Here is a 26276-nt window from a genome sequence, read left to right on the forward strand (position 1 = left end):
CTCTCTGTGTGACTATCATAAATAAATTTAAAAAAATAAATAAAACTGAGAAAGTTTAAAAAAAAAAAAAAAGGAGTGGGATGGCCTGACGTGTTACAAGTATCACTGGGGACAGACTGCAGAGGGCTGAAGGAGCATCAGGAAGGGTACTGAGATAATCTCAGTGAGAGGTGAGGGTGGCTTCGACCAAGGCTGGCAGTGAAGGTGGAGAACCGTAAACAGATTCTGGAGTAGACTGAGTCACCTTGACAGGAAGTGCAGATGGGCTGGTTATGGGGTATGAAAGAAAGGATTCAGGATGATACCAAGGTTTCTGCCCTCGGCATCTGACATGAGGGAGTTGCCTTCATTGAGATGGGAAGTTGGTGCCTTCATTGAATGGGAAGTTGGTGGGTGAAGCAGGCATTCTGGAGGAAGACCAGATAGTAAAAGTTTCTGGCATGTGGAGTATGAGGGGTTTATACGTAGAGATAGATATCAGAGTTTAGAATTCAAGAGGGGTCTGAGTTGAGGATATAAACTTGGGAGTTTAATAGTATCTCAGATGATATTTAAAGTCATGGGATTGGATGAAATCTCAGGGAGTCTATTAAACAAGAGGAAAGCCAAGGGCTGAACTTTGGGGGCACACCCAACATCTGAAAAGTTGGGAGAAGAATCAAGAAAAGGGAAGAAGGAGCAGTCAGTGAGATAGGAGGAAAATAAAAGAAGCTGAGTGTCCCAAAAGCCAGTGAATTGCAGAGAAGAGGGTGATCAATCACACCAAACACTGCTGATAGGCAAGGTAAAAGCCTTCAACTGACCTTTGGATTTGAACCATGGAAGTCACTATTGACTTCATCAAGTACAATTTCTGTGGTTCAGCAGAAGTAGTTTTGTGGAACCAGAGAGTGGGTTTCAGAGTAAATAGGAGGAGGAAGATGGGAGAGAGTGACTGTGGATACTTCTCTTCAAGGAGTTTTGATTGAGAAGCCTACCAAAGAAATGAAGCAGGGGATGGTAAGGGAAGTCACATCAACAGAGCTTTTTTTTTTTTTTTTTTTTTAATCATAGACACACAGCAGCATGTACATAGGCTAATGAGAAAATTTCAGCAGCTAAGGAAAAATGAAGGGTGAAGAAGAGATTAAGGTGGAACTACTGTATGAATGAATGAAAGCAAGCATGAGTAAACAAGCCAGTGCCCAGGAATGGTCCACCAGTGAGAGGTAAAATCCGATCTGCCCAGGTTCAATTCCTACCCACAGCCAAAAGATGGTCAGAAAGAAAAATGCTATGGAAACCCTATCTTCATAAAAGACTTAATAGGATTTTCAAAGCATTTAGTACTACAAGAATTTCTCCCACAAACCAACCCATCAGATGCCCATGTGACCACCTTGAATCAAAGAAAAACCTCTTGATTTCCTTTTTGTTTCTTCTTTCCTTCCTGCTTGTCTTCCTCTCCTCTTTCCCTCTTTCTTTTTCCTTCCTTCCCTTTCTCTCTTTTGCGTTTTCCCTCCCTCCCTCCTTCTCTTTTCTTTCAAATTCAGCAGCAGAAAGAAATGTATTCCTTCTGCTACTATGGAGCTCTAGGTCCATTATCTTCTGTCTGCCAAAGGGATGGAAGGCTGCTCACCTGCAGACACTTTAAAATGCTAGATCTACTACAAGATCACTCCCACATGGATAGCCTGACCTCTTTATGGCCTTTCTTGGGTAACTTTCACCATCATTCCTAATATCACATAGAAAGAAACAAGTCTGTCAGAGGGGAAAGAAAAAACCCACACTCTCATCTGGCCCTGTGGAAGATTTATAGACACTTTGCAAATAGCCAGACACAGGTGATGGTGCCAGGAACTTTCCAAGTGATTTGTAGATCTTCCTGCCAGGAAGTCAGTCTTCAGTGGAAAACTTTTCTAGCTGAACATTCTTTTACTACAGCGAGGCTACAGGGAGAGGATGGCAACTGTCATGCAAAAGATTCGCTGAAATTAACTAGCTATTCGCCTGGCCTCAAGATAGTTCAGTCTCACAAAAATACCACAAAAATATTCCAGTTTTTCTTTGAAGCAACTATTTACTGAGCTGGCCTACTGCGTGCCAGGCATTGGACTAGATCCTTCACCCTAGACCCTAGAGGCCTTCTCTTCCTCAATCTATATTATCAGGCTCATTTATCGAACACCAACTTTGGCCAGGATCTGTGCTTTGTGCTTTACATGATATCATTTAGGTGTCACTTGGACTCTATGATTTCAGTCCCTTCTTCCATTTTTCAGATGGGGAAATGGCTCAGGAACTGAAATGTCTGGAAGGCTTAATAGGGAGTTTGAGAGCCCATGCTTGCAACCTGCCTTTTGGGTCCTTTTCTTTTCCCTCTGCATTCTATTATTTCTTGTCCCCACTCCCATTTGTCTGTCATTAATTTTTTTCCTAATCCTTTCTTCATCTTTCACTCATAGTTACTTATAGGCTTTATTTCTTAACATGGCAGAGTGGATCTTCTGGGTTCAGCCTTATTTTCCATTTACCTTCTGTCCTCCTTGTCACCCACCTGGCACTTGAGCTACTTTAACTCTTGGACCCTATGCAGATATAGTCTGTGCTGACCAACTGTGAGGCAATTTCATGTTTCCTAAAATGTTTTTTTCCATTACTTGTGCCTGCTGACATGTATGCCCCTGAGGCCAAGATCTTATTCACTATTTTAGCCTAGGGACACAGTCTAGGGACTGGCACTCAGGAGGTTTGCAAAAAGTGTGTTTAGTAGCCAAATGAAAAAATGAACACCTGAATCCTTCAAGGTCAACTCAAATGTCACCTACTCCATGAAGTCTTCCATGAGCTCCCCTGATTGGAACATAATCCCTTCCTCCACACAGTTCCCCAACTCTCTGGACTACTCACGTGTACTTATATAGCTACATAACTGAGAATGTACTTGCTCTAATTCCTTAATGAAACATATTTCATCAAGGGCACAAGTCCTATTTTACTCATCTTTGGCTCTGCCGATAAATTCCATATAAAACTTCACTAATTTAGCATCTTCTTATTGGGCCTGACTCATGCTGGATTATGGTATAAATATTAAGAGAATGCTTCAGTATCCTGTGTGTGTGTGTGTGTGTGTGTGATGTTTCTTTAACTAGATGGTAAGTTCCCTGAAGACAGAATCCTATCTATTAGGATAACAATAGATAACATCTTTATTGGTATCTCAGAGTCAGAAGTACTTCCTCCAAGCACAGCAGATGTAGAGAAGTGGAAATAGGAACATATTTCCATGTCTCTAAGTACTCTACTTTGGGGGACATTTCAAATACTGATTCCAACAACCTAAGTTATTGCCTTTGGAGAGTTATGGAAAAGCACAGGGAACAAAAGCGGCAGTAACTGTTAAATGCAGTAGCAAAATTCCTTTCTATCCAACACACGCCACAGCAGGTTCTTAGCCTAGATTGTCATGCATTAGACATTTCCCGCAAAGTCCATTGGAAGAAATTAAACATCAATATTTTATCAGGACATAGAAGAAATAAAACCATTAAACACCGAAGCTACAGACTTAACACTGTCCACAATCTCAAATCTTCACCCAAGTAAAATGTTACCAGAAGCCATATGAAGAAAACCTTTGGAAAATACAACCTTTTGGTAATTTATCACTAAGGTAACATTGGGAACTGGCCTTTTCCTGCCACTGAAACCTCATCTTAAATCATCTCCCTGACCCGCTATCTCCCTACATTCTGGCCTAGCCAGTTTGCTTTCAGCATCTTATAAATGCCATGCTTCCTCCCACTCTAGGCTCTACAAACACACTACTCTCTCTGCCCGAGTTATTCTCTCCCTCCTCCCTTTCCCTTGGCTAACATTTATTAATTTTTTAAATTTCAGCTTAACCAGCACTTACTGAGACAAACCTTTTCTGACAGACTGTGTCAGAGTCACTCTACACTGCTCTATACTACCCTATTCTTTCCCTTTAAAGCATCTACCAGAATTCTTCATTGTAGATTTGTGAGTGTTTATTGTTAATCTCAGTCTCCCCTCTAAGACTGCAAGTCTACCAGGGCAGGGATTACAACTGATTTTTTCACCTGCTATTCCTGGCCCACAGCCCCATCTTTCATACATGATCAATGTTCAATGAAAGTAAGGTTTTCTAGAATATTTGTTAACGGTTATTACCTGGGTTATCACTTGGGTTCATATTCTCCAATATTGTTCTTGCACATATGCACACACACACCATGCACACATTTGGTTTTCAGTCAAATTGGGTGTAGCACACCTGTACCATCATGAAAATTTAAAAACCAACTAAACTTCCCTCATTCTCTTTAAGATCTACATTTGCCTTATTCTCCTGAGGGAATCACATATGAAAACTCACACATTATAAAATGTATACACACCCTCTGATTCTTAAATTCTAGCCCTGTCTAAACCAGTCTCCACCCTGTTCAATTTTCAGGAAGAAAGAGAACAGAACACCAGAGACTGGGTGGGAAGAGCTTTCTATGCCAAGAAGTCTGACCTAGTGAACTATTTCAGTCAAACACGCAGTTTGAGTTGGATTGCCCAATTGCTGAGAAGGGCTTTCTGGATTAGACAGTTCCCTAGTGGCTGAGCCAGTTTCTAGGACCTGTCCGTCCTTGCTCTGCATGTCTGGAGTTAGCAAAGTGACACAGTGAAGGTTGCTAGAGGGCCAGGTTCTGGTGAGTCACAAGAAATAACGGGTGAAAGAGCAGGCTACCCAGAGGCGCCAACCCCACCCTTAGGCTCAGGATCCCTAGAGTGTACACAGCTGAAAATGGGGCTTGGTGTCAATGGAAAACTATTTGCTGAGCACCTTCTGTGTGCCTAATCTGGGGCGTGGTTTTGCGAAGCAATTCTATAAAGGAGTCAATGGCAGTCTCCTAGCTCCGGTTTTAATTCCAGCATCGCTGGTCAATAATTCTTTTCTTTTTTTTCTTCAGTTTATGTTATTTAAAAAAATTAAATTCAATTCATTAACATGGAATGTATTACTGGTTTCAGAGGTAGAGGTTAGTGATTTATCAGTCTTATATAATATTCAGTGCTTATTATGGGCAGAAGTCTTAACTTCTTTCTCCCCATCAGTTACCCTAATCTGTAAAATGGGGGTGGTATTATACCAACACTGAAATGAGTAAATTTATGCAAGGCACTTAGCATGGTGCTCGACATGCATAGCAGTAAATAAGAATTAGAATAATGTTTTGCCCAAAAGTAATACAATGAATGGTAGACAACATCACTTTAGAGGTCAGAGAGAACCCATTCAGCTCTGCCACTTATAACAGATGTGCTTTTGAACAAGTTACCTGAATTCTCTGAATCTCAGTTTTATTATATGTAAAATAAAATTATACTGGTACCACTTTGGTAGAGTGTTAGGAGCACTAACTAAGGAAAGTAAGGAGCTGAGCGTGATGCTTAGCATGCCATAGGCATTGGATAAATAGGATAATGGGTTGTTTCTCCATATGGATGCCAGAGAGGCAGAGCAAGGCCCCACACTCTGTATCATAGGAACAAATAGTCCAGAGACCACCACCTACAGTGTACCATCATATCTGGCCAGCAGGATTGTTTTATTTGACACTGCAATGTTAGTCCACATGAAGATCTCCAATCTTTGGAACGGGATGCTTACATTTAGAAATTATGAAGTTGTGTATAAACAATGCAGATTTTCAATTTCTTTAGAAATTAATGGTTGGGTACCACTGGACTGGTATTCCCACACAGCCACTCTGGGCCTGGGCTGGGAAATGGCTGCCTCATTTAGAAGGGCGCAAGGGCTTGAACTGACCACTCCCTACTGTTCCCCAACCTTGAAGCCAAATGTCAGCTCCCCTTTGTCCTCCTAAGGTTGCTCTCTACCTCTCTACCTTCATTTTTGATGTTATTGCCTCTGTAGGCATCTGAGTTAGCAGCCGCTGGTCTTGGGTGCTTGCTCATATCCTCTGGAAATGGATACCTCCACAAGGCTGCACATAAGGAAGGAATGCATTTGTCCACATAGTCTGGCCATTTGTCTACAGAGGCAAACCATAGTGTAGAATGAGTCAATTCCACAGCTAAAGTCTGGCCTCTTCATGGAGCTGAGCACATCCTTGAAGAACAGCCTCCCACCCAAAAGCTGGCCCCATAAATTCACAATTTACTCACCCTGAGTCTTCTCTAGTTCCATTTAGACTGAGGGTAAAAGATATGGGACAAAGGTTAGGGGGTGCTATACAATAATGCTTTAGAGCCAAGTTTTCTAAAATATACCTTATGGGTTATCAGTCCCTCAAGATTCTGATCCATGGGTGAAAAAAGTTGAAATACTTTTGGGAAATAGCTCACACTTTATCTTACATCTTGAGGACTCATCTGGGAAATCTCTAACTCAGATATCTATATTGAAACTAGTTCATCCACAATTCATTCAACACATATTTACAGAGCATCTACTATGTGCCAGAAACTATCCTAGATATTGGGGATTCACCACAGATAAACAAGAACACTGAACTCAGGTAACTTATTCTAGTGTGGAATATAGAAGGATGCTTCACTCTGTTTTAAAATTTATCCAGGGTGTGGTTTTGCTTTTGGGAAATACTGTTATATGCACAGTGCATATGCCTTGCAGAACTTCCAGAGGCTTTCATGATAAAAGTATGGTGGAGATTTTCCCTCTATTAATGCATAACAAAGTAAGACCACTCCAGAACTCTTCTAATTTAGAGAAACAGCTTATTTCTTGAGAAATCACTGAACCCACTAGGGCGGACTTATGTGGGAACAACCATAGGCTCACCTGGGGTCTCAGATTTGGCCAAGGTTTTTTTGAGAACCACACAAAGGGTTAATCTGATTTTCACCTCCAAAGTGGAGTGTTTTTCTCTGCATCTAATATGACCCAGTTGGAAATGTATTTGTTTTTTCACTGTTTAATCTTCTGCATCACCCACTGTTGATTAGATTTAATTAATTTATGTTTCTAATGAATTTAGAAACTCACAGTGCTGTAGCAGGAAAATTTTCAGACAGCATCTGGCCACCAAATGGATTGATTACCTTGTCTGCTAAAGTCTTTCAAACATCTGGGGCCTGATTTTGTGAAACATCCAGAAGCTCTTTCAGACATAAGCAACGCCCATTGAGGGGAGAGAGAAGGTACTAGAAATAGGTAGGTTTGCTTTGATTTGTAAATCTGGATGCTGGCATTCCCCCAACGTGAAATCACAATTTGCTACTCTCTGGCACAGTTTCAATGGCGCCAAATAGACTGATCTGAATCTATTTTGTTTGACATAATCAGAATCTACCAGGCCCGAGCCCAGACTGTCACCCTGTGAACCCCTTTGGCACTTCTTTTCATGAGGAGGCCCCCACTGATCATTAAGATGAAACATTTATAGAAAACATTTAGAGAGAAGCACTTTGCTCTCATTCATTCAACAAACATGATCGGGGGCCCACTGTGTCTGGCACTGAGCCACTACACCTCCTCCTTAGCTGCTTTTGGCAGCAACCCTACAAGGTAAGCAAACATTGTTCTCTGATTTTCACAGATATGACCAAGTACTATAGAAAATAACGATTATGAAGATTAATATCAACACTACTAATAGGGGATATATAGACAAATATACATACACATACACAAACATATACACCAGATACTATATGAAGCACTTTAAATGCATTAACTCATTTAACCCTCACAATAAAACCATGAGGTGGATGTCATTATGACCCCCATTTTACAGATAAGAGTACTGAGGCATGGGAGTGTGTGTGATTCGCCCAGAGTAACCCAGCATCCTTTGGCAGGGCCTCAAACATAGGCTGTCTCTAAACCACTTCGCATTACTGTATCTGCATAACATTTTTGGAGGATCTATACTACTATGTGTTAGACACTGCCTAGGGATTTGCTGTATTATATTTTACTCACTGGCATTATATATGGTGGTATTACTATTTCCAAACAGGGAAGCTGTGGCCCAGAAACATTAACTTATCCAGGTCAGGAGAGTCAGTAACTCAGGGCTACGAAGGCCACATTCTGCCTACTGAGTCACCTGCTCATGGTCAAGAGGAAAAGGGGTAGTTTGAACCCCCTGCTTGCTCAAGGCTGTGCAAGGAAACCTGCTGGACAAGTCAGGGCAGACAGGTGGCCTGGAAAATCAGCATAGCCTAGACCACTCCAGAAAAAAGGAGATAAAGAATGTAAAGACAATCTAAGAAAAGTTGCTTCATCTTCAAGAGGGAGGTGAAAGATGCTGGAAGTTTCATTGCCTGGCTGGTTTTTCTGGCTCAGCTTCAAAGAGAAATGACGGACAACCAGGTGAGCTGCTTACAAAAAAAAGCAACAATGAGAAGGCATGCCATACTAAGCATCTGAAATATTACAAACAAAAGACACCGACTTGTGCCATTGGGTTGCCAGGATTATATGCTGGTGTTGAAAAGACCTGGTGTGGCATGGCTCCTGTGACAGAGTATCATTTACGAAGTCTGGCTACTTCTCTCACTTGCAAAGCCCCTTGTCTCCGACCATTCTGCTCTGCCCAAGCCTCTACTTCAATATGGCCATTTGTCTTCTTTGTTCCTTTATAGATACTCCTTCTCTGCTTGGACCCATATCCATCTCAATCCCTGCCTTGGTCTGGCTCACCTCTGTTTGTCCTTAAGCCTCAGGGAGGGCATCTCTTCCTCTGGGAAGGCCTCTTTGACTTTACTCTTCTGGGTTAGGTGCCCATTTTAAGTGCAGCTGGTACTTCTTCCTATTTCAGCACTTGCTACAAGGGAAAGTAACTGCTTCTCTGTTTGTTGGTCTTCTCACCGAGAGAGTGTATGCCAGTTACTGTGGTAGCCCCAGTGTAAGGGTATGGTACACAGTAGGTGTCCAATACATGTCCAACATGGGTGGATAGGGGGTATGTGAACCTTATAACGTCCTCCTGGCTGCGCTCCCTCTTTGAAATCTCTCACCTTCACACTCCATGCTACATCAGAGACATCATTATTCTGGTTGTTACTCTCCACTATGTCATTGGCCTTTTCATTACTTCCCTTGAACACTTACATGGGAGTCAGACAGTGATATCTCGGGGGCAGGGAGGAGTTCAGTCAGAAGGGGCATAGGGCCCCAAAAGTCTCCTATATCTTGATCTTGGTAATGGTGACAGGGGTGTATAGGTATGTAAAAATCTTCGAGCAAAACATGAGTAAACAATGCACTCTAATTAATTAATACTTTAGTATCAATAAACATCCCTTAAAAGCTCATTGTGTTGACAGTGTAATATTTGGACCTCTTTGCTCCAGAGTTCAAGGTTCTTCACTCATGGGCCACTTGTCAACTTCCTTGTTCAAACTTATTGTACCAAAATACATGCCCTGAGCATCACAATGGTCCCCAAACTCTTGTCACTCGCTCCCACCTCTTTGCTTAAAATCATGCTGTCTTATCCAAATTGTTCATTTTTATTACTTTCTTTTTGACCCTTTGGTAGCTCTTCCCATTCTGGAAAGACCAGGATGAATCTTCCTTCACGGATCTCTTAATCTCTCTCTTCTCTGAACCACTGACTATTTTGGTTATTCATACATGGCAACATTTCCTAAAGACTGTAAGCAACTTGAAGGAAGAGACTTTATCTTATTTTCAATTTTTATATTCAGAATAGTGCCTGGTACAATGGTGGATTCTAAATATGTTCTTGTTATGAATACATTGAGGGCCAATGTATGTGCTCAGACCCTCAGCAGTTATTAGCTTGCACAGAAATTAAAAAGACAGGTTTTCTGTGTCTTCTAGGATGAAACCTTAGTGTTGCTGTGAAAACCATGGCCTTGGATTCATGCATGGTTTCAAATCCAGGTTTTGAAACTCACTGGTTCTCTGCATATCCTCAGCTGTCATCACAAAATCCCTGTTCCCTCATCTGTGTATTAGGGACTTTCTCATTAGGGCTGTTGTGAGAATTATATAAGAACATAATTATTTTCTTAGTGAGCACTTACTGAATCAGTCATTTTGCTAAATAAGAATAATGGTACCCAAATAAAAGTCCATGCTCTTAGGAGTGTCAGGCAACGGATTCAGCCCAGTGACCGACTCATAGAAAACATTTAACACATGGCAGATATTATTACCAGAGCTATTAAATGGAGATAGTATAGTTTCAGGGAAGAAAACCTATGGACTGGTAAAAATAGAGAAGGCAAGAAAAGTGGGCGCATTGTAAGATGCATGTGCACATAAACACAGAATGAATTTAATCCAAAAGCAATTCCTTTGGGACATTCCATCACATCCCATTATCACGGTCCCAAAGGCAAGAGCTGGCCTTTGATCTTTACATATTTAATATCTTTGAAAAAATTCTGAAACTATAACCATCCAGACACGGTATACAAAGGCAAGTGTATGTGGGAGTTGTTTGCAAAATCGTTGTACTTTACTTCGGCTCCCAGAATTCTTTAATCATCGTAATTCCTTATGCTTCTCTGCCAACTTTTGACCTTAGGATAGCTCTTTGATTGCTCAATAGGATTTGACAGCAAGGAAGGGAGAACAGTGAGGAACAGGTTCTCTGCATGCTCTTACACACTCATTGAAAAGACAACAGTTAAAAAAAAAAAAAAAGAAAAGACAACAGTTTAATAATTCTAATTCATATATACTTCTACTCATGCAATCAATAATTTATGGCAATTCCTCTGCAGCATTTTAGTGACAACAGAAAGGGCAAGGTATTTCTTCTCTTCCCTTCACCTTCCTTTCTTCACATAGTCGTGCCTGGAGCCTGGAGAGTACAGAATCTCAAGAAAACAGTTTCCATGGTGATTCTTCCTTTGAGTACCCGACTGTATTTCACTCTTTCTGGAGTGAATTAATGCTTTTTATTGCTTTCATGCTAAATATATTGAAGATTAGATTTGAGTTCCTCTGCAGTGTTACAGTTTTATCAGGAAAATAGAAAGTAAAAACACAGCATGACCAAACTCTGTCTTTCTGCCACTACACTTTCAGAAAGAAAAAAGACATTTCAGAGGGAAAAATCACCAGCCACAGGGAAATGGATGCAGGTGTCTGGAAGCTTGGATATGCATGTGTATATCTCAATGTTAGAAAGCCTGTCTTTGAGAGGAAATGATCTTAATTCTTCTACATGTTGAAGGTGGTATAAGTTGACCACAAACACTGAGTTATAAGAAATAATCTAATTTTGTATAAAGAACTTATTAAACTCAACACCAAGGAAACAAACAATCCAGTCATGAAATGGACAAAAGACATGAAGAGAAATCTCACAGAGGAAGACATAGACATGGCCAACATGCACATGAGAAAATGCTCTGCATCACTTGCCATCAGGGAAATACAAATCAAAACCACAATGAGATACCACCTCACACCAGTGAGAATGGGGAAAATTAACAAGGCAGGAAACCACAAATGTTGGAGAGGATGTGGAGAAAAGGGAACCCTTTTACACTGTTGGTGGGAATGTGAAATGGTGTAGCCACTCTGGAAAACTGTGTGGAGGTTCCTCAAAGAGTTAAAAATAGACCTGCCCTACCACCCAGCAATTGCACTGTTGGGGATTTACCCCAAAGATACAGATGTAATGAAACGCCAGGACACCTGCACCCCGATGTTTCTAGCAGCAATGTCCACAATAGCCAAACTGTGGAAGGAGCCTCGGTGTCCATCGAAAGATGAATGGATAAAGAAGATGTGGTCTATGTATACAATGGAATATTACTCAGCCATTAGAAATGACAAATACCCACCATTTGCTTCAACGTGGATGGAACTGGAGGGTATGATGCTGAGTGAAGTAAGTCAATTGGAGAAGGACAAACATTGTATGTTCTCATTCATTTGGGGAATATAAATAATAGTGAAAGGGAATATAAGGGAAGGGAGAAGAAGTGTGTGGGAAATATCAGAAAGGGAGACAGAACATAAAGACTCCTAACTCTGGGGTGGTGGAAGGGGAGGAGGGCGGGGGGTGGGGGTGAATGGGTGACGGGCACTGAGGGGGGCACTTGACGGGATGAGCACTGGGTGTTATTCCGTATGTTGGCAAATTGAACACCAATAAAAAATTTTATTATAAAAAATTTTTAAAAATTTAAAAAAGAATCTAATTTTTAATGTACTACCTTCTCATTAGGACAGAAAATACAAGAGTGCATAGGATAAGAAAATCTTCAAACCCATAAGACCTACCTACTCTATTCTTTATCAAGGAGAGTCTTGCTTTCTATTTAAGCTAAATAAATGGTCTTCCTTACTTTTCAAAATGGTTCACAGACTCTCCTAAGGTTCCCTAGGCAACTCTGAGTTTCCTGCCAGAGAACCTATCCCACTAGTACTTAACATCTACTGTACAGCTTCCCCACCATAAGCATCATCCCCACTTACTCCTTGCACCCAGTACAGCATGCAGAGGGAATGAAAATGAGGACCAGGAAAATATGAATGGGTAACTCCGAGGCACTGGATGTATAAATGAGAAACAAATCTCACCAACAGCTACGGTTTCATGGTCTCTCTTCTATCTTGAGGCAATCAGGAGTTAAAGGGAAGAATCGGTGTTGGGAGGTGGTGGTAAGCAAAAAGCATACCATCCACTGAGGCTTCTTTCTTCACCATTATATACCCACCCCACATGGCCTAGAGTCAAGTCATCTCCAGGCACCGAATAACCAGGAGAAAACTGGGATTTTTAGCCAATTTGAGCTAACTAATAAGCATCTATGCCAAACCAGGTGGTGACCCAGGTGCAGAGCAGCACAGAATAGAGCACAAGAATTTTTATCCCCAGAAGGTTTAGAGTTCAAGAGAGAGATTTTGAGAGATCATGGGGAAGGGGGTGTGGCTGAGTATAAACACAGATACCTTTGATTACCAGTAACAGTGCCAAAACTAGTATTTACTTAACAGTATCTTAGGTACTCTTTTAAGCACCAAAAATGCATGAACTCACTTGATTGTTGCAGCACATCTACAAGTTGGTACTGTTATTTTAATTAACATAGAAAGAAACCAAGGCTGAGGAAGGCTAGGTCACTTGCCTAACAAGTGCCTAAAGCCACTTAGTAGTGGAGGCAAGCTTCAAATCCGGACAGTGTGGTCCCTGAGTCAGTATCTTTACAACTACAAGGTTCTGAACCTCAGGCTCTTGGGATCTCACTTAAGAAAACTATGAAGTGTTTCCCACAGTCTCATTTGCTGTATAAATCACCCAAAGTCCATTATGTTCATAAATCCTGGGCAATCCCCAGGATTCATAACGGGCTTTGTAAAATTCCAGATTCCAAAAGGAAAAGTACCTTCTGTGGCTAAGTAGATGTGTGAACAGACTGACTTACATGTCCTTCTAACTCTAACATATACTATGACTCTGGTTCAGGGAGAAGTTTTCAAAAGGACTAAGTGTTGAAGGACTGAGGGTTAGGTTTCGTCCCACAGAACTAGTCCACTCCAGTTGTGAGGTGGGTCTACAAAGGGGCCCTTTTGGAGCTCATTTTCTTAAGTATCTTTGGGGAAATACAAAATTCACTAACTATATACTAAATTTCACTCAGTAGAAAACAGTGTCAAGAACAAGGTCTCAGGGTTTTAGCTCAGAGACACTTCCCTTCACTGCAAAGAGTGTGGATCCACTCAACTATGGTAAACACACTCATTAAATTAAAAAATCACAAGAAGGAAGTGTATTAAGCCTCAAAGTGCAACATTCTAAGGCTTTAAATTTTGCTTTTGCTTTGCTGAGATAAATTTCTGTTTCCTGTAATGGGCATGTATAATTTTAACTATTACAAAATATCTCATTTAAAAAATGCAATGATTCCCATCTCACTGAAAGATGGGTGAGAGAGACATTGATTTAGTGACTGCTATCTCTTTTGAGTTCAGAATTAGGAAGAAAAAAAATGGTTTAACCTCCAGCATTCTCTGTCCTACTGCATGACTCCCATACATGGAATATTTTGAAATGAGACTCTTCCATAGTTAGTAACGAGAGTCATTACTTATCAGGTAGTGAAAACTGCAAGTGTGTGTGTTCGTTTTCACCAAGGGAGAGAGATCGGGTATCTCAGAGTTAACCAATCCCTGTGGGTCCTTTGGACTCCAGAGCCCATGCCTTAACACTGCTCTCCTGTCCTTCCCAACTGGACAAATTCATGCTCCAATGTGTGTGGAAGATTAACTTTCATCATTAGAAAGAACAGCCTCAAGAGTCATGGGGAGTCTGATCAGGCAATGTAGGCAGAGATATTCTCTGCATTTTCAGAAGAAACTGATGAGGTCTTTGAGGCACTTAATGGAAAGAGGGAGGGAGAAAGCTCTAGGCACCTACTAGGTGTGAGTTTGGAGAGAAAAACACAGATTAGATGTGTCTTCCTGCCGGAGCTACATGTGGCATGCCAGCTGGCTCCCTTTCCAATTGCCTCTTTATTAGCGAATCCAACAATCATATTTTGCTAATCTTCTCATAAATAAAATATCATACATATCACAAAGGCATCCCTGATGGCAGACTGCACTCCAAGTTAGCTAGAATGGATGAAGGGAAAACAGGGCACTTTCAGGTATGTGTAATTATTGCAATTACCGGCATTGTAAATGTCTGCAAAATCTGCAGTATGGCGGGGTCCTTGATGTTCAGTGCATCCCCAGGAATACAGTCTGCTGTTGGGACTTTTTAGGGTCTTATGGTATCTGTTTAGGGGCTCTCTTTTTATAGTACTTGGCAGAAAAATTAAATTATTTTGCCAGAGACTTTATACCATCCTATATCTGTTGCTAAATAATTAGCATCTTATATAGCACAGAGAAGGTCAACTTGCATTTCTGAATATTCTCCTCTCCCTCTTCATTTTCCCTGGCCTCCCAGAGAGGATAACTGAGTAATTAAGAGCTCGGGCTTTGAAGTCAGATGGATCTGGGGTCAGAGCACAGTCCTGCCGCATATTAACTGGAAGATCTTGGGAGTGTCAGTTATTCTTATTCCCAGTTTCCTCCTTGGTAAACAGTGAAGAAAAATCTTTCCTCTTTTATAGCTTAGTTGTGAGGATTCAATGAGATAATGCAAATAAAGGAGGTAGCACCAGGCATAGCATCTGATGAGCCTTTAATAAAGGTTAGAAAGAGAGGGGGGTGGGAAGTGGGACACGAGGGACAAAAATGTGGGGGGCAGAGTGGGTATGTTCATTGAGATTTTTTTGTCTTTCTTTCCTTCATGAGAAGTTTATCATCTCACAATGGGTTCCAACTAATCTACCCATACTGTTGGCTATAGTTTTCTTTTCTCCCCCAAAGTTAGAATTATAAATCTCTCCCACTGATATGATGATTGAGATAAGGTCCAAGTACTCATTTACTGTTTAAAAACAACCTTTTGTGGGGATTTTTGATGGATTGCAGGGATATTTATGACTCAGGCCTCCTGGCAAAGTCCCTGATGCTGACTCATTCATTACCCGAGGAGGAAAGGAGGCAGCTGAAATCATCATTCATTTATTCTGCTGCTCAGTTATGGTGAAAGGTCAGAGGTAAGCCACTCAGCACAGGGCTCAGTACGAGAATCAGAATTTCAATAACATCTCTTGACCGCAAGAGAAAAAAAAAAAAAAGAATTTCTAACATACATTCATGAAAAGGTTTGCAAAGTCCTTCTTAACACAAATGCCACAGCAGTGCTAAGCGCTAATATTCTGTGTGATGCCTCGGGCTCTCAGCTCCAAACTCACAGAAACTCCAGCTCCTCTGCAGAGGAAGTGAAAACCAAGTGACAGCTGACATGGAGGATGGGCAGAAATAGAAAGGAGGCAAGATTCGGAATTTCCACAGCGACTCAGGCCCTGACATGATGAATGAAGAGCAAACTTGCAGAAATAGAAGTGGACATAGAAAAAGTTTCCAAAAACAAGTGTAAAATTGATGATTATTACCCTGCACAGTAATAACATTCCTAACGCTATCACCATCATACTACAATCGCCAATGAAGACAATATCGACAAAATTTACAAAATATAAGTTCAGGGGGTGCCTATGTGGTTCAGTTGGTGAAGTGTCTGCCTCTGCCTTCGGCTCAGGTTGTGAACCCAGGGTCCTGGGATTGAGCCCCTCCTTAGGCCCCCTGCTCAGTGGGGGGTCTGCTTCTCCCTCTCCCTCTGCCCCCACACCCTAGCTTGTGCTCTTTCTTTAAATCCTTAAAAAAATAAAATCTTTTTTAAAAGTTCAGAAATATGTAAACCAGGAAGAGGAAGTACAAATAATTAACACTTCTTTGAGTACTTTGCATTAGGGATGGGGCTACAAAATCTAAATGCATCGTTTCATTTCATCCTCAAGCAGTACTGTAAGAATGGTTCTCCTTCTACACATACCTACAGCAGCAGAACTTGATTGAGGCTTAGAAAGGTACATAACTCACAAGATCACATACTTAATGCATAAAAATGGTTTCTAAAGCCCATTTTCTGCTGCCACTGCTTCAGCAAAGCAGAGTTGTGTTGAAAGCACTATCCAGTGCCCATAAATTACTGACATATACATGCCATACAAACCATTTTGGAGTATTCCACATTAATCTTGGCTCTCAGTATAGGATATGGGAGAAAATTTGGGTCAAATTTAGACTTCCAAGCCAGTGCGAACCCTCGGCATTGCTTCCTTTGCAAATCTCTATCAGTGAGGCTGCTATTTCATAATCTACAAACTATAGACGAGTAGCAAGGAGCACATTCAGTGCAAATTATATGGCAACACAGGATAAAATTTATTATATTTCCAAAGCACAGGGCTGAGCGGTACAAAAATTATAATGGCATTTATAGGATTGCAAGTTTACTTGAGGTCAATGTCAACAGAAATATTTTTGTAAGATATGAAATTGGCGAAGGGACATCTGTCTAGTTTCAATGTAGCAGATGCTCCCAACAGAGCCACCTTTGCTCCATATTTTAAATAAAGGAAAAACTGCTCTAGAACCCATCCATCAACATTTGGTTTTCAGTAAGAACATATGGCCTAATAAAGTATACATACCAAGCCTTAAAACGAGAGAGATAAGATGATAGGAAATGGAGTTCTTGAATGGAAGGCTGTTTGTGTCTAAGCATGGGCTAGAGTTTTAGATCAAACCTCCTTCTGGCAAGCCTGGAGTTGACATCTAGTTTGAGAAGGGCATGTGTAGATCTGGGGTAGGGAAAGTAAAGCAAGCATGCCTGCATGCACACACGCACATGCACACACACATGCACACACATGCATGATTGTTCTTATAGTAGTATAAGGTATAATTACTATCATGGGGTGAATTCTGCTTCTCACGGCCCCACCTCAAGGTCTTTGCAACACACTGGTTGGATAGTACTGATCTGTGTGGGATTTAGTTTGAATCATGACAACCACAATAACAGTAGTAATAGTAGTGGTGATGGTGAGACTGGAAGTAAAGGCAGTAGGAGCAGTAGTAATAACAGCTAACGTACACGAGCATTTCCAGGCACTGTTTTAAAGTGCTTTATGCATATGACCTCATAGGGTTGTGGTGAAGGTAAGTGGGTTAGGGACTATTATTCTCGCCTTTTAACAGATGGAGAAATGTATTAAGTGCTCTGAGCATGGTATCTCACTCGCTCCTCCAAATTACCTGTGTTAGTACTTCACTATCCCCATTTTACAGATGAAGAAACTGAGGCACAGATGGTTACATGCTCAGAGTCCCACAAAGAGCTGAAATTCACCCCCAGGTTTGTTTGATTTCAAAGCTCACGTACTTACCTGCTATCCTGTGTATCAATATTCCTTCTGACCCTGTGGCCATGTCCTACCCTGTCCTCCCAGTCTCCAATTCTCCTTTCTCCCACTCTTCCTGTTCTAGTGAGACTGAGACACAACGTGTCTACTTGCTCAGTTGCCACATGAAATAAAATCAATGCCTACCTCCAAGGGCTGGTGTGACAACTGAAATCCCACAATATATGGAAGGGGTTTGCACTGTACTTCCCACTGAAAGACCTGATACCGATTATTGGAATCAGATTGTGGCTCTCACCACCCTCGCTGCTCCCTGCGAAGGGCCTTTACTTCCCAGCTCCTGAAGAAAGCTGAGGATGTATTTCCAAGAAGATGAAGTAAGGGGTCCAAGGGTTAACACGTGAGAGGTGAACTGAACCAGATGAGAGGCGAGGGAGGGGGGGAGGTCAGCTTTGGATCTCATTGCTGGGAACCCTCATCTTTTTAATTATTTGTATAAATCACTTGACTGTGAAGGCACCACACACCAAAGCTTCCGAGTGTGCCGATGATAATAAATTGGGTGGCACAATAAATAGTAAGGGAGACCAGGCTGCCAAATAAAGAAGGATTTAGATCATTTAAATCCTAGGCTATGGGTTGTCAAATCCAGTTTAATACTGGTAAGTGTGGGATAATAACTCATAGCAAACACTCCTCCCATCCCCAACCCCCCGGCCACAGCTCTTCCAACTACTTCCCTCACCCCTTGCAAACAGAAAGAGCACCCCAAGGGGATTTTCAGAATGAAAAGGGACGGTATATACTGACCAGAAATGAGCCCAAGTTATTACATAATAATCCCAGACGCCTCAGCTTGGGCTTAGAGCAAATACGAACAGCTAATAGAAAGCCGCAAGGTTCGATTAGCTGCAAAAGAGATTCTAAATCAGAGCAGGTTTTATACTATTAAATTGGATGGGGAAAAGGAGTCTCATGGTTGGATATAGTGGAGAGATGGAAAGGATTAGGGAAACACAGAGCCGTGAGCTTTGCTGGCTAGAGAAGGAGTGGCCTCAGGGTGGAGTCAACTTGCAGGGCATTAATGTCAAAGCACAAGACAATTTAGTCATCCAAATGGCCCATTCTCAATAGCCGGCCAGTCCTGAGAGAACTCAGACTTACATTCAGAGACGTGGCCTTGAGGGCGAGAGAATTAGGATCCTACTTAGTGCCATGGGAATCTCAGCAAATGGAATAATTAGTCATTGCTGGATGTGATGATGAATTATTTCATTAATTCAACAAATATTTATTGAACACCACATACGTGGCAGGGATAGTTCCAGAGCTGAAGATATATCACTACACAAAACAGATTTGACAGTGACAATACTAGCAATTGAGCATTTACATCATGCCACATTCTTCACATTCACTAGATCCTTCAATCTTCACAACACTCTAAAGATTCAGTTACTGTTACAAATGAACTCATATTTTGAAGTCCTAACCAACAATGTGATGGCATTTGGAAGTGGGGCTTTTAGGAGGTGGTGAAGTTCAGAAAGGTCACGAGGATGGGGCCCTCATGATGGGATTAGTGCCCTCAAAGGAAGAGAAACCAGATACTGGCACAGAATAGAGAGCCAAGAGATAGGCCCACACTTTTATGGTCATTTAATCTACAATGAAGAATATACAAAGAGGAAAATATAGTCTCTTCAATAAATGGTGTTGGGAAAATTGGACAGCTACATGCAAAAGAATGAAACGGGACCACTTTCTTACACCATATGCAAAAATAAATGCAAAATTAAAGATTAAATGTGAGACCAGAACCCATAAAAATCCTAGAAGAGAGCACAGGTAGTAATTTCTTTGATATCAGTCATAACAACATTTTTCTAGATATGTCTCCTGAGGCAAGAGAAACAAAACCAAGTATAAACTACTGGGACTGTATCAACATAAAAGAACTTTTTGTATAGGGAAAGAAACTATCACTAAAATTAAAAGACGACCTAACAAATGGGAAAAGATATTTGCAAATGATATATCTGATCAAGGGTTAATAACCAAAATATATATGAAAAAACTTAACACCAAAAAACCCCCAAACAATCTAATTTAAAAAATGGGCAGAGGACCTGAACAGACATTTTCCCAAAGACACATAGATGGTGAACAGACACACAAAAAGATGCTCAATACCACTAATCATCAGGGAAATGCAAATCAAAATCACAATGAGATATCACCTACTACCTGCCAGAATGACTAGTATTAAAAAGACAAAATAAACGTTGGTGAGAATGTGGAGAGAAAGGAAGCCTCATACTGTTTTGATGGAAATGCAAGCTGGTGCAGGCACTGTGGAAAACAGTATGGAGGATCCTCAAAAAATTAAAAATAGTTATTATCACATGATCTAATAATTCTACTGAGTATTTACCCAAAGAAAATGAAAACACTAATTTGAAAAGATGTATGCACTCCTCTGTTTATTGCAGCACTATTTACAATAGCCAAGATATAGAAGCAACTCAAGTGTCCACTGATAGGTTAAGATGTGGTGCACACACATACACACACACAGAATGAAATATTACTCAGCCACAAAAGAATGAAATCTTGCCATTTGGAACAATATGGATAGACCTAGAAGGTATATGTTAAATGAAATAAGTCACAAAGAGAAAGAAAATACCGTATCATTTCACTTATATAAGGAATCTGGAAAAAAAATCAACAAAAACCAAAAAAGCAGGGGATCCCTGGGTGGCTCAGCGGTTTAGCGCCTGCCTTTGGTCCAGGGTGCAATCCTGGAGTCCCGGGATCGAGTCCTGTGTCGGGCTCCTGGCATGGAGCCTGCTTATCCCTCTGCCTGTGTCTCTACCTCTCTCTCTCTATCATAAATAAATTTTTAAAAATCTTTAAAAAAAAAAACCCCCAAAAGCAGACAGACCTATAAATACAGAGAACAAACTGGTAGTTGTTGGCTGGGATATGTAGATGGGGGACGGGTTAAAGGGGTGAAGGGGAGGGGCAGGTGCAGGCTTCCAGTATGGAATGAACACATCACAGGGATGAAAGGTACAGCATAGGGAATATAGTTGATGGTACTGTAATGCTGTTGTATTGTGACAGATGGGAGCCACACTTGTGGCAAGCAGGGCATAATGTTGAGAATTGTCAAAAGCACTATGTTACACACTCAAAACTGATGTCACATTGTATGTCAACCATACATCAGTAAAAAAATATATAAAGGAAAAATAAAATAAAATGACTTTAAAAAGACACCAAAGAGCTTGCTTTCTCTCTGCAACGTGAGGACACAGAGAGAAAGTAGCCATCTGCAAGCCAAGAAGAGAGTCCTTGCCGGGGAAATGAATCAGCCAGCGCCCCGATCTTAGACTTTTCAGCCTCTAGACTGTGAGACATAAATTCCTGTTGCTTAAGCCACCCAGTCCACGGTATTTTGTTATGGCAGCCTAAGCAGACTTATACAGTTACTATTATCATCATCATTTTATAAATGAGGACATGGAGGCTCAGAGAGATTAAGTAACCTGCCCAGATCATGCAGGAAGAATAATCCTGACATTCGAACCTCATCTGACTAAAGCTCAGCTGCTTTTACCCTGCTACCAAATGACGAAGTTAGTCCTAGCAGCTTCTGTAACCAGTGATGACATCTCAGCCAGCTTTCCGTCACCCCGGCTCCACCCCCTTTCCTACGTGTGTAGGTAGGGACACTTCACAAGTGGTATGAGTTAAAGTAGATTAGAATATTCTGGCTCTGGGATCTGGTAACGACTACCGAAAGCACCATGAGGCTATGACGTCATGACTGCAGCTTTCTGTTTTCATCTCTGCTCCATCACAATCCCATAGGACCCATCTATGGGTCATTTCCGGCATCTCTAATTGGCTCTTTTTTAAAATCAGTAACTCTGGCAGCCCTGGTGGCAGAGCAGTTTAGTGCCACCTGCAACCCAGGGTGTGATCCTGGAGACCCGGGATCGAGTTCCATATCAGGCTTCTTGCATGGAGCCTGCTTCTCCCTCTGCCTGTGTCTCTGCCTCTCTCTCTCTCTCTCTCTCTCTCTCTCTCTGTATCTAATGAATAAATGAATAAAATGAATAAATGAATAAAATCTTAAAAAAATCAGTAACCCATTTATTTATTCTCAAGCCCAGTACTGCCCAACAGAAGTCATGTGAGCTACATACATAATTTTAAATTTTCTAGTAGCAACATTCAAAAGAAGAAACAGGTAGAATTTTTTTTTAAGATTTTATTTACTAGAGAGAAAGAGAGAGAGAGAGAGAGAGAACGAGCAGGGGTGAGGAGAAGAGGGAGAAGCACACTCCCTGCTGACTCCATCCTGGGATCATGACCTGAGCCAAAGGCAGATGCTTGACCAATTGAGCCACCCAGGAACCCAAAACGGGTAGAATTTAACAACATTTTATTTAACCAAATTTAGTGAAAATATGATTTCAAAATGTAATGAACAAAAAAAGTATTAGTGAGCTCTCTTTTTTTCATACTAAGTCATTAAAACCTGGTGTGTATTTTATACTTATAGCTTATCTCAGTTTGGATTAGTTACATTTCAAGGGCTCAATAGGTAGCAGGGCTGACATCTTAAGACAGTGAGCTCCAGCTGCATTCCATAGGTTTCATTGTCTTGTCCTGGCTATATTATGTTATACTGTCCTACTACATTATAAAAACTGCGCTTTCTAGTGGCGTTTATTGAGTATCTAAAACATGCCAAGAATGTTCTGAGCATTTTCATACACATCACATGTAATCCTTCCAGTAGCTCTCCTTAAAAATATTGTTGGCTCTACCTTACAGCCAGAAGAAACCAAGGAAAGTGAGTGAAGGCTCCAAAATTATAGGAAATATTTAATGTTGTGTCTTCAACACTTAGCACACTGCCTTGTCTAGAACATGATAATATCAATGGAATGAATGGAAAGTTACTTAGCAAGCCTGCAGAAGAGCTGGGATTTGAATCAGGTACCCTTGATTTTTTGAAGATTTAATTTATTTATTTGAGAGAGAGAGAGACAGAGCACATGGAAGGAGGGAAGAGGGAGAGGGAAAATCAGACTCTACTGAGCAAGGATCCTGACATGGGGCTCTATCCCAGGACCCTGGGATCATGATCTGAGCCAAAGGCAGTCACTTAACTGAGCCACCCCAGGTACACCTGATTTTGAAGCTGGTAGGCTTCCACTGATGTCGCCTTAATTCTTGCGGGTCTGTCATAGCACCCAACACAGTGTGCAGTGATTCCCCAATGCTTGTTAAATAAATAAATTAAAAAGAAAAGCCTTTCATCCTGGTTTCATAATTTATAGGTGTGAAACTCTTCATCTAGGTGTTACAATTACTGGTGTCTCCCTCTCCTTTGATGGCATTTGTTTAACAAATAGTTGCTAGATACCTACTCAGAAGAGGGGATTATGGCCATCCTCAGGTGTGCAAAGTCATCAAAATATGATCCCTCTCCTCCATCCCCAGTCTGGTTTGGCAATCAGGCTATGGGAGTGTTTAATACAGTGAAATGCTATTAAGAACCTGATATTCTCAGAAAGACCAAGCTGGAAGTGACTATAAATACCATTTTATAATCTGCACGACATAATATACTATCCAGTTTCCACACAAAGGACTCTCATGTTCCCAACGTGAAGTTCTTGAAGGAAGAAATTCATAAATTCTTTACTCCCCAGGGTATTTTACAGAATGCTAAGTAAGTGACGGGTGATCATCTCTTAATTAACTGACCCAGCTCTGTTTCTGCTTCTGTGTGTACCAAGTAACCAAGAGTCAGATTCCTCACAGACAAGGAGTGTCTCGGTCAGACACTGTTAAAGTTCTAATTATAGAAAGCATTTCTTAAAGAATAAAGAGGTAGGAGGGCTCTCAACTTTGACTTATATTTGAAAGCCCTATAACTAATTCTGTTGAGAGTTTTTTTTATTAAATTGACTAATTAGTAAATTAATTCATCCAAAAATTTATTAAGTATTATGCATTAGCCAGTATGACTAGAACTATGAACATGGTGCTTCCTGCCCTTGAGGATATCACTGTCTGGTGAGGAATACAGACATATAAGGAGGTAAATGCAGCATAGTACGAAAGATACTAAAATGAGGGTAAGGATAGAATTCTATGGTAACAAGTAGAAGCATTTAACTTAAACTTGAGGATATCAGGGAAAGCTCCCTGGAGAAAGCATCCAAAGTCTAGTAGTACAGGACAAATCAGTCAGCCTGACCAGGGGCACCTGGATGGCTCAGTTGGTTAAGCATCTGCCTTGGGCTCAGGTTGTGATCTCAGGAACCTGGGATCATGACCTCTCCCCCAAATCATGCTTGCTCTCTCTCAAAAAATTAAATAAATCTTTAAAAAAAAAAAAACTCAGCCTGACCAAAGGGCAAAGGATGGGGGAGGGAAGTATACCAGGCAGAGGGAGATAGCTCATAAGACCCACAGAGCAGGACACATTTGGGGACGAATAGAGACTTTAGGGAGATAGGAGCATGAAGTGCCAGGGCGGGGCAAAAGAAAGATGTGTCCAAATGATAGTGGAGAAGTAAGCTTGAAGTTCCTGATGAAGATTTTCATGGACAACAGGAAGAGGAGGCATCATGTTTAAGGAAAGAAGTGAGAATTATGCGGTATAAGCATTATAGTGTTTACCATGTTTCATTATGGTACTTCTCACATTCTGTGGCCACTGTCTATATACCTCTACCATTAGACTGACAGCCTTAAGACAAGACTCCTATCTTATTTCTTTTTGTATCTCCATTGCCCCAATACAGTTATCTACTGGATAACTGATGTTTAATACTTATATTCATGACTGATTTCTCTAGGAATCCTTGGTAGGTTTGAGGGGATTCAGTCTGCTGAGGATGTATCACCACAGAGGTCCTTAACTTAGATTCCTTGGACCTCCTGAAATCACAAGCACAAATCTCAGTGTAAATATGTACAAGTTTTCAGAAGTGAGGGATCATTACTTTCTTGAGATTCTCAGAGGGGTAAGACTGCGCAATGATCATGAAGCATTATGTAAATGGAGAACCTTGGGAAATATGGTTTTAGAGCCTGCTTTTGCTAGGGAAGACCTCTCAGAGGCCAACTGCTCAAGGACAGTTCACACCAAAGGCAGCAAACCGATGGGCAAATACGGATTCCCAAGTGGAGAAGGGGTAAAAGAGACCAGTTCTATGATGGGAAAATGATGTGTACAACAAAAGGAAAAGAATCTTGGAGATGGTACAGTCACTTCCCTCATGTCTTCTGAGTTAGCAATCAATAGCAACCCAGTCCTTAATGAAAACTGTTCTAAGTAGAGGTATGGGGAGTTGTGAAGTCACCACTGGAATAGGCCATTGTAAAAGAAGCGCCCTTAGAGGCCCAGAGCTCAAGGAAGACAAGGTACTGGTTGTTACTACTGGCAGAAAAAGATCTTGTGGAAGCTACCTGCCTCCCTTTCTCTTTCACGAATTTGGATCTGCAGACTTACAACAGTATTTTTAAATAATAGAAATTATACATACACACACACATACACACACACACACACACACAGAATTTCTTGCTGGGTATTCATTAAAATTTTATGGCAATTCTGTCTCCATGGCAGAAAATTGATGATTTTTCTTACATTGTCTAAATTTTTGAAAAATAATAAGCACGTTTTGCTTTTACAGGTATCACACCTGGGGGAGGGGATATTCCATTTTGAAAAAAGAATGGTAGAGTAAAAATATGCAAAAAACAAACAAAAAACTCTCAAAACCATGATGGTCACAAGAAAGGACAGTACTCATTAGTGTTCCAAAGGCCATGAAGAAACACATTAAATATGCAGATGCCTGGGTCTAGCCCCGGTTCTACTGAGTCAGACTCTTAAAGGAATCTGAAGTGTGAATCTGCAACTTACAAACTCCAAAAATAACTCCTATACTCACTGCTGGGATTTTGAAAATACCTGGTCAACAGTGGTGAGGCTCTCTCAGTAAGGAAGGTTCAAAACTAGCATATGACCTCTCTTCTCCATGTATGTATATGCCATAGACACTAAGAGGGCATGGGGAAGAGGTGAGCTTAATACATCCCCTTAACTTTTCATCTAGTGATTTCACAAAGTGATTTTTTTCCCACCTTCCAAAACACATGTCATATATATATATTTTTAAAATAAGCTTAAAATCTGAAGTTGGAGGTAATAGTGGCAGGCGAAGGAAGACAGTATAAAATTATGAGCTGACAATGTTGTATATCCATAATGCCACCTTTCTGAGAAAGGAGGATAAAATCACTAATGGCATCTTGGTAGACAGAATACTTCCTTATAGACACCTGAGAATTTTTCACCCTCTTACACATCTAGATGCCAGGGTAGACTCAATAGCTAGGGGTATTAATAACAACCCAAGGGGCTG

At 40.9% G+C, this 26276-nt stretch overlaps 1 protein-coding gene across 16 annotated transcripts in view; it reads right to left on the reverse strand.

Moving 5' to 3' along the window:
• Positions 1-26276, reverse strand: part of PPP2R2B (protein phosphatase 2 regulatory subunit Bbeta) — a 440587-nt gene that overhangs the window by 116740 nt on the left and 297571 nt on the right. The window contains exon 1 of one of the 16 annotated variants that reach the window (XM_077897746.1): positions 6190-6216. The exons of the other annotated variants lie outside the window; for them this stretch is intronic. Within the exon in view, the coding sequence (XP_077753872.1) occupies positions 6190-6211 (22 nt within the window). The 5' untranslated portion in view covers positions 6212-6216. Of the gene's footprint in view, positions 1-6189; positions 6217-26276 lie in introns of those variants that run through there. 16 annotated transcript variants of the gene reach the window in all.

This window comes from Canis aureus, chromosome 5, assembly GCF_053574225.1.
Source record: "Canis aureus isolate CA01 chromosome 5, VMU_Caureus_v.1.0, whole genome shotgun sequence".
NCBI lineage: Eukaryota > Metazoa > Chordata > Mammalia > Carnivora > Canidae > Canis > Canis aureus.